General features: G+C 46.2%; 1 protein-coding gene across 1 annotated transcript; it reads right to left on the reverse strand.

The window, feature by feature from the left end:
* Positions 1 to 490: 490 nt before the first annotated feature.
* LOC306789852 (zinc finger protein 521-like) lies at positions 491 to 14,944 on the reverse strand (the record flags this gene model as incomplete). Its single annotated transcript, XM_079285919.1, has 4 exons — positions 14,828 to 14,944; positions 7,752 to 7,808; positions 1,029 to 1,226; positions 491 to 612 (listed from the first exon to the last, which is right to left on the reverse strand). The coding sequence occupies exons 1-4, from the start codon at positions 14,865 to 14,867 to the stop codon at positions 491 to 493; spliced, it is 417 nt and encodes a 138-aa protein (XP_079142045.1). The 5' UTR covers positions 14,868 to 14,944.
* Positions 14,945 to 15,240: the final 296 nt, after the last annotated feature.

A 15,240-nucleotide genomic window follows, 5' to 3' on the forward strand; every position in this document is an offset into this window, starting at 1 on the left:
TCTACAGTTAGTGGAAAATATTTGTGCAACTCGTGGGAAATCCACAGCAGCCTATACTTTGTGGCTTTTTGATTATGGGTTGTAAAATATGAAATCAAACTGCGCTTGAATGTAAACAGAAAAGAGACTCCACTGGCTTTCTCATGAACAGGGCTTTGGCTTTGCTGTCGAGATGATACGTTTATAGCTTCTGCATATCAGAATCGGGATTATTACTTGCGAGCCTCCTCATGTGATGTTTCAGAACAAGATAAAAAGAGACGAGGGCTGTGCCAAAAGGTTGGTAAAATATGTGTTTTCTGGCGTTTCTCGACGCGGGCCCATCAGGACGTGCAAAAGGAGGACAGCAAGTCCGGGAGAAGCGCATTGGAAACCTTCAGTTCACATCATTAGTTCTGTCTGCCACCTTGTCAGGGTATTTATAGTCCTATTCATCCATCAACAGGTCAATGACACAGTCTGCCAATGGCGTCCTTCTCTTTCACTCCCACTAGGCATCACTACTGCGGCTAGCTAACGGGACCAGCTGAGGGACCTTTCCTGCAGCGCGGGTCTGGTTCCAGTTGGTGGTCTGGTTCCAGTTGGTGGTCTGGTTACTGTGGGACCTCGTAGCTGAATGTTACACTCTAGTGAAAGGTTAGAATTGGTGTAGTGCTGTATGAAAATGTTACACTGAAACAAGGCAAGGACACAAAGCACATACTATAAATACACATACTGCAGCCTACAGTGATCTACTATAAGGACAGATGGAGGCCTATTTGTGTATCACATATAGATAATGTGCTGTGTGTGTGTGTGTGTGTGTGTGTGTGTGTGTGTGTGTGTGTGTGTGTGTGTGTGTGTGTCTGCATTGTTGGATATCTACCAAGGAAAGTGGTAGTCTGGTGTTGCACTCCCCTCAGTGCAGCACACTAACACACATATTGTGGCATATTCTCTGGTGAAGGCATAGAGTGAGAGTGGGAGTGGGAGAAGAGCTGAGTGGCAGAGTGGAGGGGAGGCTCGGTGGGCTGAACGTTGTTTACCTGTCAGCTGGCATTGATTAATCTTGTGTTCGGTGAGATCGCTCAGCGACTCGAACACCTGCCGGCAGCTGTCGCAGCTGTGCAGCGCGGGCTCCTCGTCGTCGTCGTCGTCCTCTCCCTCCTCTGGAGAGAGCAGCCTCTTCCTCAGACGCCCGGTCTCACCATCCTCCGCCGCCCTCTCGAGGGCGCACTCTGGATCTGCCGAGCCACAGGAAATGACAGCGCCACACAGTCAAGAGGGGTGACCCACACGCCGAGGCACTACAGCTTCCTCTGGGTGACAATAAAATGGATTTCTAGACTCTGGATTTAATAAAAACAATAATAAAAGCTGTAATAAAAATGCAGGTTCAATTTGGGCCTCTGTAACTCAACCACTCATGCCATAACGGAACGGTTGGGCAGGTGAGGGCGAGAGACACACAGGCACGCACAGACCAGGTGGCACGACGCTCACACACATCTAAGACACACATGCACACGCCTCTGTTATTAGAAATGGTTTTACGTTGTGTTTGCCCTGCTTCACCCAAGCAAAACTTCAGTGTATGAAACTAGACTGATGGGAATATGTGTAGTTAATAAATCCTGGATTGCAGTTTTGGCTCGACCAAAGAAATATGAAATTCCGCCAGCGAGTGCTGAATTGCATCAGTCAGCGTCTATCGGAGGAGGCAGACCTCGCCATACTACCCAGACATCTCTGCCAGAAGTGTGGATGTATGGAGCGCAGCAAGACACACACAGAAATTGAGATTGGTGTGCGTTAGGCTGTCGTCACGACACACTTCCTTAAATTATTCAGCCTTGCTCGCAGGCAGCCGTGGGTCGCACACATCAATATTCTCCAATCCATCTGCAGTTTTGTCTCTTGTTGGCTTTGTGCTGCAGCAGTGCCAGGGGTGGGCGACTGACTGAACCAGGACGAGGAATCATCTTTCAAGGCCGGCAGTCTAATCTGAAGATGTCGTCGCGGGCGCTGAAATATTCGGACGACAAATCAAACGTGGCGTTGTTCACTCACAGCGCTCCGTAAACAGCCTCCCTCGGAAGCATTGGTGGATCTGGCTTGCGACAGCGTCTTAAAAATAGGCGGCATGGCCTGCAGCCCTCTTTCTCCCCCTGCTGTGACCATTGCCCTTCACAATAAGACTGATTAAAAAGCCAAACAATCACGTCACCCTGGTTAAGGCTTTGTGGGAAGAGGAGAGCCCTTGCACTTCACCGGCAGCCATTTTAAGCCCCACTGATGCAAGTGTTCCTCAGCTTCTGCTGAAACTCCGGACGGGAACGCGATGGAGGAAGCCTGTTTTTTTCTTTTCTTCGCCTAGCATGCGGTTAACAGCGCTCGAGGACAAAGGCGTGTGTGGCACGCACGCGCGCAGGTGTAGCTGTATATAAACACCGGGTGTCTGAACACATGGGCGGCCATTTTAAATCCTTCTTCTGCAGGGTGCTCTTAAACTGTGAAATTCCTTAAGGAAAGGCGTTCATCAAGGCCACCCAGGATTTTTTTTTCCTCCCCCCCACACTTGCGCCAAGTATTGATGTAACATCACACCCTCCATTGTCCTTCCCTCTTGGCGACTCAGGCTCTCGGAACATGCCCTCTAAAAATATCAGCACTGTGGTCCCCAGTGGGACCATGCAGAACAGAACAGAAGGTGTTTCAAGAAAATGAAAATCCCAACCCAATCCTCACAGATGCAGGCCTTTCTTGCTCTGGGGGGGAAAACACTTCTGACTGAGTCCAAAAGCCACACAATGTAGACTAATGATTCATGCACAGACACAGAATTCACAATCTGCACTTTTCTTTTTTACTGAGTGCCTGTGGAGAAGGTTAAGGCTTAGATTCTTTTTTTCCAGCGGCCTTTATGAATCATTAATTTGTCTAATATTACAGCTCAATCCCATCAGAGAAAAACAACCGATGGCTACGTTTAAGCATTTTATGTTTGCAATTTAAAAAACACAACACATTTCTCAGTGCAGAAGGAAGATGCATTTTATTCTGTTTTTAATATTATCGTCACATCTTTTCAGGGAACTTTATGCTATTAAGAGTTGAATCCCCACTTGCTTGTTTTTCTCTTGTTTCGAGCGACAAGTTTCAGCTGCAGCGTCGAGTGAAGCCACGCTGGGTCAGTGCTCTCGGTGGAGCCCAGTGACCCCCCCGGTGCACCACTGTGATGCGACGCTGGAAGTGTAAACTACTACACGTTTGTTTGGGGGTTGTTGGGAAAGCGCCAGTGAGGGTGGGGAGCAGGGGGGGGGGCTTGACATGGCAAGGTCACGTCCAACCCTGGGACTAAAGAGCCACGTCAATACTGAGGTTCCAGTGCCTCTGGGCCTCATACAGTAATCCATCAGATCAGGACATCCTCCTCCACCAGTCTCTACAGGCTGGACAGCAGATCGATACCAGCATGCTTGGAATGGCTGACAATCACATGTGGAATATGGGGGGGGGGGGGGGGTGTATAGCATATTGAGATTTTTTGCATCGTGCCTGACGCCCTTGTTACTTTAGTTAATCAGCTTGACCAAGCTGGCATGGTAGGGAAGGACAAGAGGGAGGCCACATTGACCGCTGATCCATATTCTGAAAAGGTCGGCTCGAAGTAAGACGATCGCAGCTCGGACTGAGGAATTATTAACAAGGGCAATACGATGAAGATCTGACCAAAAGCAGCTATTTTTCATCTTTATGATACTGAATCCACGTTAGTTTTGCGCGAACAAAACGTGGATATCTGGATGTGATTGACGTCTTTACAGCCGTGTAATATCTGTCTTGAGTGCGAGTCCATCCATCATGCACGCTCTTGTCTCTTATGGCGCCCAGTGACATTTAACATGCCACAACTTTCATCCTGTGAGTTAAAGAGTCCCCTGGACCCCCCACCCTTACATCATCGAATATTTCTGCTCTTAAATATTTATAACCTTTTAATTGATATTCTCTTCTCCCCTCGGTCCCACCAGGGACCCGCGGTCCCTAGCAGGGAAGCCTACACCGGGGCCCACACACTGAGATAGGTGGAGACACTGACCGCGGGGAGAGGAGGAAGGGCACGAATGTATAGGAATATTCAGAGAAAGCGTTTGTCCGAGCTGCACAGCCTGAAAATGGAATTATGATCGAATAAGTTGTCGCTCACCATGACCCCTGCTTTTAGCCCTGTTAGAGATCTGTCTAAGCCTTTAAGATTAAAACACTGAGAGCATAAAACAGGAAAAAGAGACCCGGAAAAGTTGTTGTTGGGTATGAAGCCATTTTTGAAATGCAACATGTGATGGATGTCAGTGTCTTAAACTGAGATTCATTCAAACCCAGCCCCCAAAAGCACGAGAAGCGTGAAACCACGAAGGGCTCCGCTGGTGCTTGCCTGTAGATACAGTGCGTCTCGCTGCATCAGGGTTCAGCCCGAGTCTTCCTTTGTGCTATGAAAGACCTCGGTGTCGGATACATCATTACCAGCTCACCCATCACCTCATTTCCCTCATCGTTTCTCAGAGATCCTGATTCTATGATGCCGCCCCCCCCCCCCCCCCCTCTCCTCGGCAACCCACCCTACAACCACCCACCCCCAAGTTGGAATTAAGAATTTATTTCAACCAGCGAGCAGCTTCTGTCGACACATGTCGGCGGGCCTGATCAAAGGTGAGTGCGCTCCTTTATCAGAGTGAGGGAGGCTGTCAGAAATAGGAGGACATTAAGATTGAATAACCTTCACACGGTTGCCGGCGCCTCATTATTTAAAAATCTAAAACTTTTGCCGAGCACCCGCCACATATATATAGGTCACGCCACATTCTAATGCCACATGTGCCTCCGAGTGTATCCTCCTCTGTGTGGATGGGATTTGGGGCTCTCCACTTAGACCGTCATATCCACTGATCCCCCATCATTAAAGGATGTCATGATCCGACGACGCGGCTGTGCGCTTGACACTTGCCAGATTGTTAACGATCCTCAACAATTTGCATGGGGGGGGGGGGGTTGTGTTCATATGGCCGGGGAACGCAATTCGAGTTATCTGCTTCAAGTCCCCCGGATTCATATTAAGGACTAATTGCTGTTTAATGTTTTGATGCATTTGAAATTTGAAAGTAGATTAGCGAAGGTTGTTTGTCAAAAGCCATTTCTCAAAAAAAAAAAAAAAAAAGAAGCACTGAGCACATTACAAGAACAAAGTGATGCGCCGACAGACAAATGTTTCCCCCCTTATTGTGTGTTACAAAAAAGAAAAGAAAAGCATGCAGTACATTTATGACGACGTTATGGTGCGTGCCGAGTTAAAGACAATGATGCTGAAACAATTACAGGAGCCGTAAGAACAAGCACTGACGACGACAACATGACGGAAGCAGCCCATACAACAGGTATACAACAGGCCGCATCATCCACCATTAACATCTCTACAAAGAAGAGCCGAGCGTACAAACAGGACGGCAAATCAAAGCAGCTGAATGAGAACATTTGATCATACAAAACGCTATCTCCCTCTCTAATCCTCCCCTCTCTCGCACGGAGTGATGGTATTGAACGGAGCGCCTCGCTATGCCATTAGTGCAGTAAAACATCAAAGGAAATGAATAATAGAGAATATGACTTTCTGAAGTGGTGGTGTGAAAGAGTCCTTTCCCTCTTCCTGCTGTAGTGAGCCCTGCAGTATACATTGATCTGTGGGCAGCCTCAGCCAGAGCCGGAGACTCAGACGCCCGTGCCGCTAACGCTGCGCCACTCTACCCCGTACGGCACCTTGCCACCCAGACGAACCCTTCAGATCCTCTGTAACAACGCTCCCATTTGCCTCAGTCCACTCCACTTTGACAGAGCAGACACTCTCATCCAAAAAAAAAAACACAGGCCGAGTCTGACACAGCCGAGAGCAAGAGAGAGAAAAAGAAAGGGATGTATATATATGAGAGAAGAAAAAGCACGGAGCATGTGGTTATAATTACACACAGGCAGCGCAGTGGTAAAGCCAAGCTGCAGATCTTAAGCTTGCTCGACATTCTCTGGGTAAAAAAGCGTACCGCCTCATTAAATCTCAGATATCACACTGTTCCTGCCCCTCTACACTATGCATAATACTGTCTGTCTTTGAGAGGGGCTCTTTTGTTAGCATTTCTCCTTTGCTACATATCAAACATGAATGAGGAACAGGATGCGGAACGCTCGCAGAGTCACAGAAGAGCACGACTGGGGGTCCTACTTACGAGGCAGATCTTGACACCGTGTCTGATTAAGCCCTCGGCTTGTCAGGACTCTAATGGCTATTGTGGCCACGTCCGTCAAAGTGGCAAATGCATGACGGGTAGGTAAGCTTTCCCGCCACTTCTCAATTGAGAGTTAAAAAGGGCCTGCTTTGGGCATGAATCTCTGCTGCTGCTACGATCGGGACGCACAAGCGACGGGGGGGGGGCATTTTGAAAGTTAAAGGAGACAACAAACAACTCTTTTCTTATTGACCATTCGGCAAACCGCATCCTGAGAGGGGGTTTTGAAAGAAGAAAAAAAGAAAAAACTAAGTCAGACGAAGTCAAATGAGGAAAGCGAGAAATTAATTTGTGCGCCCTCCTGATTTCTCCACAGGCAGACATCGATCATGTGGCGGCCGTCTCCCCTCACTCTGGAGATGGAGGCGGTGGAGGGATGGGGAGAGGGGAGATTCGTGTGTCTGAGGGGGTCGCTGTAATCAGGCACACTCATTAGCTCTACTTTGGCTCTGGATGACGGGAGGTCTCCGAGGCAAGTCTGCCTTTTATGCCCAGTCCTCCATCCCTTGACTTAGAGGCTTAGAGGCTGTTGAGGAGGCGGTTTCTCTCCTCGGCATTGCCCACCGGTACCTATCAATGCATATTAACTCAGCGGCGGACACGCATCTGCTTTTTTTCCCCAGAGATGAAGAAAAAAAGAAACGCATGAGAGGCGTGATGATGTTTCACACCAAAGGTCAGAAATCTTTCACTGGTGTCTACCTTTAAATACCTGCTAGACGCCAAAGCCTACGTTTTGAAACAATAATACTGAAGTCAAAAGCAGAACACTGGACCTTATTGTGGTGGTGCTTGCGTCCGTATTTTGCACTCGGAAAGCTCTGGGTAAATGCTGGACTAATGTGGCAGCCTAGGAGTACCCAGGGTCCCCAGCCTGCTGGGCAAAACCATCCATATCGGGTTTAAAATAACCACGCCTGAGACTTAACCTTTACCAGAGACAAATGAAATGAAAATATACAGTGTGGAGCATCAGGAGCAGGCTTCATTCATAGGGGGCTTTCTGCTAGCCTGACCTGAATTACCGCTCCGTTCCTGGAGGGCCACTGTGAATGGCACGCGCGGAGACAGGACACATTCATCTGGGTAGCTCTATTCTACATCATACAGAGGGTTGGGAAACAAAGAGTGTTAAAAAAAAAAAAAAAAAACGGCAGGAACACACAGAAACACAGGGACAGCTATAAGCACACCTGCACGTATGCATGCACACAAACAAAGAAAGAAGAAGAGTGCCACCGCTCTGCCACTTCTCGTATACAGACGCATGCAACCATGCAGTTTACAGAGTGAGAACCTCAAAGACAGGGAATACACACTTTTTCTTCACATTCCGAACCCAACAAAGATTTTACAGACACACGCACGCACACACAATCAGACACATGATCCACTTTCCAGCCGAAAATGATGAAATATGAAATGGAGCATTACCGCTTGGAATGGCAGTCTGCCCAGGACTGTGCTGGTCCTCTGTCACATTGTCTTCTACTGCCAGAAACAGAGAAGGGGGAGAAAAAGAGGGAAAGAAACAGTTAACGGTGAAAAACAAGTTAGACACATTGAGATTTCCTTACTTTTTATTATTTACTATTGAGGTTTTTCTGTATGGAAACTCCAGGAGATTTCAACAGCTTTCGACAGCTCGACCTGCGGTTTGGGAATCCACACAAGCCTTTCATATGTGTGAGGTTTGGCAACAAGGCAAACAGCCACCCACGTAAATAACATATTGGACTGGGTAATGACGTGATGAATTATGAAACGTCCTCCCATGAAACGTCCTCCCATGAAACATCCTCCCAACATCAACTGCGACCAAGTGAAAAACACCTTGATGAAGGTAGCGGAGCGCCTCACTAAATTAGAAAAAACAAGATTCGTAGATCACGGTAAAAAAAGAAAGGTGGACCTTCTTAAAGCTGACTGAGATTCAAACTTAAAAAGCAAAGAAAACATGAATGCATTAAACATATATTCAACTTACGTGTCGCAACAACCAAAGCGGCTGCAAAGTGCTTTTTCATCTTTTAAAAAGGACGGCTGACAAAGTAGTGACAGCTCGATCGGCACGCTGAAAACGCTCTCATTAGGCACATGGCAACTAAACCACTTTTGACTTTTTGAAAACAGCATGGCCTTGAAAAACCCAACTTCTGTTGCAGGCAGGAACCTTTTACATTAGAGCCTTTTTTGGGGGGGGGGGACTGGTGAGAGTTCCTCGTGGCATGTCAAGTACAAGAAATGAAATGGATTTTAACAGCGGGAAGAGAACAAAAGAGTCTCCCACCTGTTCCATGTAAAATGAGGGTCTCGCTGAGGACTTCTTACGCCTCTGCATTCCACCCCTGCAGTTGAAATGCATTCTCCATTATGTCTTTTCTTTCTAGCCTTTCATTTTCCTGGGCAAAGAGGAAGGGGGGAGTCTGACAGGACCTCCCAGTAGGGGAGTGTGGCGGTGACTGCCAAAGCAGAAACTGGCGCACTTTTAAAAATCGCACAAAATATCCTGTACTTTGCATAATTAAGGCAGGATCCTATGGTGGCAGTAGCCCCCCTCAGGGGAGCAAGAGTCAGTGTCAAGCAGGGTGTCAAACCTCGGTGAAAAAACGAAGAGGAAAGTGTCGAGCTGTTTCTTGTGAAGACGGCGAACGACCGTACGACGCCGTTTCGATGTCTGGCCTCGTCCGGCCAAAACTGAATACCGAAGCAATTCTTCTGAGACGCTTTTACTCAAAATTTCCTTCGTCAAAGAAATGGCACTCTTCACTCAATACATACCGACATACACAATACTGAAATATTTCCTTTAGTTACTATTAGAATTGATGCACACAGAAAATATGCTAAAGAAATGTCCATGGGTCTGGCAATTAATTAGCTAAATCAATTAAAAGCGATGGAACAGACATAGCTGGACACTATGGAGGTACGTCCCTCTGAGCCACCAAAGAGGACTGCATCAGCCAACACAGAAACCACGTCCTGTTAAAGGAGGCCTTAGCGACTGACGCCCTGAGAGTTTAATGACTTTCTCCAGCACTGTTGAGCGCCTTGCATCTAGGATCATTTAAATGGGCTAGGGGGGGGGGGGGTCCTAATAAATCCCCCACGGTTCTATCAGAGATTGGCGGTGGGAGCCTGGGGTTTTTGTTTTGATTACCGTCCCTGTTGGCGAGATGAGGGAGTTCAGGCAGAAAAACTCCATTTCACAATTCCACGAGAACCTAAACATTACGGCGGCTTGCGACCAGCTTTGTCACCACTGAAGTTATTAAAAGTTTTGTCATTTAAAGTAAATGGCGTCTGTCAACAGCGCAAAAAAAAAAACGGTCCGCTCATTTGCACCTGTCTTCCGGATAATTAATAGCAAGCTAGGAGCGATAATGGAGGGTGAGCTGTCAGGTAAGGCCAGAGCCCCCGTGATGCTTCATACTGGCTGGACATTTGATCAACAATCATGACGCAGTACTAACACAAATAGCTGGACGGATTTAATTAAAAAACGCTCTCAACGCTCACGACCACTTCATAATGACAACGACTTCAGCGGGATAAAACTCAGTCCACATTGTTCTACGCGTCTCACCGCTATCAGTTAATTAATGTTTGACAAGGTACAGTGTATCACTCAGTCGGTGACAACCTGTAATCATGCTGCTAGGTTTTGTTGATACAATACCACACACACACACACACACACGGGACCGTTCCAGCACTGCTGCTTTTGATTTTCAAAACGCGGAGCAGGAAAGGCATAATCCCACAACAAGTGGCACAGCATTAAAGGCCACTAATTAACACACTGGCCACACACGAAATCGAACGCTGAGTAACCTTCGTCATATTGAGAGTGCCAATCCCCAAGGCGGGACGTTTCCTTTTTAGGGATGAATTCATTTTCTTCAGATCGGGGAGCAGAACGAGACGCAAACAACAAAACGCAAAGTAAAAAAAAAAAAAAAAAGAGAAAAAAAAAAAAAAAACAGATTGATCACCACATGCACACAGCCTGCATAAAACGGATGATTTAATAGACGTGAATAAGCAAAAACATGGCTAACTCTCTGCGGCATGGACCTTTCCTAATCTATCAAATGAATTCCTGCTGTGTAGGAGACGAGAGTGACGAGCGCGTACATGCACGCAAACACGTGTGTAATTACTGTACATATTTTTGTGCTTTTGTTTGTGCATTGCCACGTATTTGTGCGCGTACGCATCTCGCAGCACTTCTCGTACACATGAGAAGAAAAAAAAGAAAAAGAAGAAAGCAGCCCAGAGTGTGTTCCTGGATATGCGTGACTCATCTGCTTGGTTACAGCCAGCTTGGACGATACAGTGGCGAACACAATGGCTGTGTAATCCGCCCTGACTGACCGGCAAGGAGACGCTCGCCACAGGGACTACAACTCAATTTAGCTCAGGTCAAGAGGTCAACCCTCCTCAATTAGGGCCGGGAAGGGAGGGAGGGAGGACACACACTGCACATGAACAACTTTCTTAATGAGCATCATTTGAACTGGTGATTAGTGTCATAAAACATTTGCAATAGAGGAGCATGTTAATCACGTTGAGTAATATTTGTAATCCTTTATATATTAACATGTACTGTAAGCAAAGCATAAGAACAAAAAAAAAAGAAGATTAAAAAAAAAAGTGTCACGAATCAATGATCCCGTTATGCAATTGCTGCAAATTTAGCTTCCAAAAATAAAATGATGAATGCTGTTCATACAGGGGGAAACGAGACGGATGCAAATAAGCCTTGCAACCGGTTTTTTTGGTTTGCGGCAGCGACGCAAATCAATCACCGTCTCTGAATCAGGACTCTTTCTCCATGTGGCAGACAATCCATGACAACAAGCGAGACACATGCCACGGAGTAGGGAGAGATATCGGCCAGCTCCCGCGACACCCAGTCCAACACACGCAGCCGCATGTCAAGAGCACTGACAGCCGTGCTCATGGGATTTTTCCACGGCTCCATCATAATTTCCTTAATGATAATACTAACCATATTTTTGTGTCACATTAGAAAAGTGTTAATGGGTGTTATGCCACAGATCATTAATTGTGAAGTCTGGAATACTGCAGCTTCCTCTAAACTAAGACTGACGCAACTGTTATAACAGGGGGAGGAGAAATGGAGCCGGAGGAAGTACGTTTCTGCGTTTTGGATCGTTCAAATTGAGAAGAGGCCTTTGTGACATTTATCATTAAAACGCACTGAATACAGTGGGCTTTCAAAATAAAAGGAGTCAAATGAGTTTTGAGGAGTTCTGCTGACAGAAATACTCGGGCTTAAAGGTGCCACCACACTTTTTTTTTTAGTTACACAGACCTGTGCGCATAGGGAGTGAAAGGGGGAGTGGTTACGCATGTCATGACGGACACCGTTTAGTTTCTCCAAAAATTAATTAATTTGAAGAGCAGTTTTATTTCACCTGACATGAAGGGAAATAAAAATGTGCTTCAAGTCTAATCTCCTTATCGCTGAGCAGAGGAATTGTAACGTAAAATTGCATTCATTTTATGTTCAAAAGGCCAATCACAGATTTTGCTAAATCAACCTTTATATTTAAAGAGTAAAGTAATTTACTCATTTGTCTCATTTGTTGGAATTTGTCTCATGTGGCGACAAATTCCAGCTCCTCGAAAACATCAAATATTTAAGGTGTACATGACACAGTGCTGATTTCATGAAAACCTCTATACTTAAAGTAAATGGCGCAGAAAATATATTTATATATGCGGATGACAGGCCTGGAAACTTCCTCCTCAGCCAATAAACACGTCGGGCTTGAGACTGTCATTCGTGCTCCAGATGAAAATATCAACCCAGCCTCGCATTATTCAGGAAGTGCTGTAGGACGGGGCAACGTGGCAGTCATCATGCGCTACATGCAGGAGTTTTGAGCGAGATCCTCCTCTCTCTCTCTCTCTCTCTCTCTCTCTCTCTGCTCACCACCGACTGAGGCAATGTGCTGACCCAAAGCCTCTGCACATCAAAACAAAATTACAATGTGCCTACAGTTGAGAAATGTAGACGGCTCAGGATTGAGTAAATGTCAGTGGCGAGGGTGAAGTGTTTGCATATAAGCGAATGATGTATGGTCGTGTCTTGTGCCATTTATTCCCCCAAGCAATAACGTAGCCGGATCTGTCTCTCAGACTTAATTGAAACGGGACTTGTAATGTTGCCCTTTTCCTCAATGGGACCAAAAACATAACCTCTGACTCCCACAAGCAGCCAATACCGAGGAAGTGGGTGTGCTGGGCTACACAGGGGAAGAAAAGAGTGCCAACTGTCACGGCATTATTTTCTCATCTCGTGCGCACACACTTCCATGTCCGTACTATCCACGCCAGTCTAAAAACGCCGCACACGGTGCCCATTCTCCACCTTACCCTCCGTGTTCCACCGGCACCTCTGTTTATTTTACCTTCCGCAGAACAAAGTGTTCTTTCTGCACAAAAAAGAAAAAAAAAAAAAAGGCAGCGTCCACATTGACCACTGCCTCAAGTTAGCAGAAGACAACCTATAAAAGTGAAACCTGAACTCTGCGACTGCGTTCTGTTCAGTGCAAACACGCGGTACGTGCATGCGCACGAGCACACGCGTCAAAACGTGGCGCCGCAAATTTACAGATGCTGCTTTTGTGGCAACTAAATATTTTTACAAAACCCTGCAAATAAAATGACAATTCCTGTCCTCCACTAAACAATAGAGGATAATGCAGTGTCAGACAACTACAAGGAAAGTTATTGTGGACATCTGTATAAGTGCATCTCTGTCCCCGAGGAAAGAGACAGACAAAGAACAATAAATAGCATCTGCCTGGCCTTCTCTGGGTCCGATCCAAAGCAGGGAAATATCTATGACGTATCTGCATTTCTGCTCCGCTTCAGCAGCCGCTATGAGGACATAAAAGTCTCGATGTTTTGTGCACCACATTTTTCCAATTTAAATTGTACTGACAATAACAAAACAAACAATGTCATCACTCTGACTTCATTTGCATACTGATTTGCTCACTCTCCGTCTATCTCTCTCTCTCTCTCTCTCACACATAGATGTCCACGAATGTTGACAGATGTTCTTCAGAATTCTCACACACACACACATACACACACACATACACACACACACACGCACACGCACACACTTGTAGCATGTAGGCACGCTTGCAGGGGACTATTATATCTAAGTGACGTGTCTTTTGAGAATAGCAATTGTCAACATCAACGAACAAAAAAAAAAAAAAAAAAGAAAAATCAGTCAATGCCAATCTGGTCTGGGAAAATATGGAATCTATGTATGGAGCTGTTTACTGTGAAAAGAGCAGTGCATGTCTGGAAACAGAATGTGACAATTTCAAGATGTGCATGCACTCACATTTCCACCCTCTCCTGGGTATTGATTTAAAATGGTGGCTGCATGAATGTACTACCGCAGACCAAGTAATCTTCCTTTGAGATGAAGACTTCCGAGAACGAAAGGGGAGAGAGAAAAGGGGTCCACAGACCACAAGCTGGGAATGTGAAATTGTGGACAATTATTTGCTGAGCAAAATACAATGCCTGCCAGATGAACTGGAGCTCAACCTCCAGAAGAGCCCAGCAGCCCCCCCCCCCCCCCCACACACACACACAACCAAAATTATACAGAGAAAAGTAGTGTGTGAATATGTGTGTGTGCTCATGCATGTTGCTCTGTCTCTATCTGCCCCCCCCCCCCTCTCGCTCACATGTACAATCAGACAAATGCATGGTCGAATTACCACCAGTCCAACTCTGTGTGAAAAAAAAGTAACAAACAAAAAAAATTAAAATCACAGGATGTCCACTGTGCATATCCTGACGTGGCGATTTGATATGAAATAAAAACATCATAAAGTTAATTTATTTTTCCTGCCTTGCCTGATAAATCCAGATGTTTTTATGTCCAATTAGCACTAAACACTACCACTAATTTATCTCTTAACTATTGTACACACACGCATCATAGCCCTCCCTTTCTTCAACATATAAAATGTTTCCTCCTTAGTTTCTCAGACAGAGGGAAAGGGGGGGGGGGGGGGGGGGGGGGGGTCACGTGACTCTGCGCCCCATTCCATCAGACGGCTCAAGTTCCGACCAGGAGCGTCTTTAACACATCCAGATGTTTGCCAGCGTCGCGCTGCACTGTTGCATCTCGAGATTATCCATTGCCCCGGCCCCTTGCACTTTCAACGATATCATCACGATACACTGAACTGTAAACGGCCAGCGGTGGGGTTTTTTTTATGCCCGATGCCAAGTAACGTTACGTAGCTACATGCAGTCGATCCCATGCGCAACACAAACAGGAAGAACACTTGGTAATGCGTAAAAAAACTAACAAAAACAAAATAGGGGCAGACAGTTACATTTCAGTGAGCGATAAGTTCAGTTCATGCTCGTTTAGACTGGTCATCAGCCTCAAATAAAATGTGCGGAGAGCCACCAAACATAGGCTTGTCACTTACCTTTCAGTGATCTTGGCTTAGCTTGCTTGCGGCGCGACATCCTATAGAAAACGCTGAAGTTGCTCAGTTTCAGTCTGACAATTTGCGTAAAACGGGATTGTCTAAAGGCAGTCTCTCTCTAAATTCCACTGGCCACGAGCGCGGCAGCCTTTTTACCATTACAGAACGATGCAACTTAGCCCTTGGTCTAAACACGAGTTTGCCGATGTTATTATTTTTTTTTGTGTGTGTGATGATGAGTAGGTGGATGTTATGAAATCCAATAACCCCGATCGGTACAGGCGACTCTATTTAGTTGAGCTGGGTATCTGGAAAAGTGTGAGAATATAGTAATCCCCCGTCATGCGCTTCCATTCTCCGGGAAAACACACACGCGTGCAGGCATGATGTTCGTTTAGAAATAAAAGCGGAAT

Source organism: Melanostigma gelatinosum (assembly GCF_949748355.1).
Source record: "Melanostigma gelatinosum genome assembly, chromosome: 15".
In the NCBI taxonomy this organism is placed as follows: domain Eukaryota; kingdom Metazoa; phylum Chordata; class Actinopteri; order Perciformes; family Zoarcidae; genus Melanostigma; species Melanostigma gelatinosum.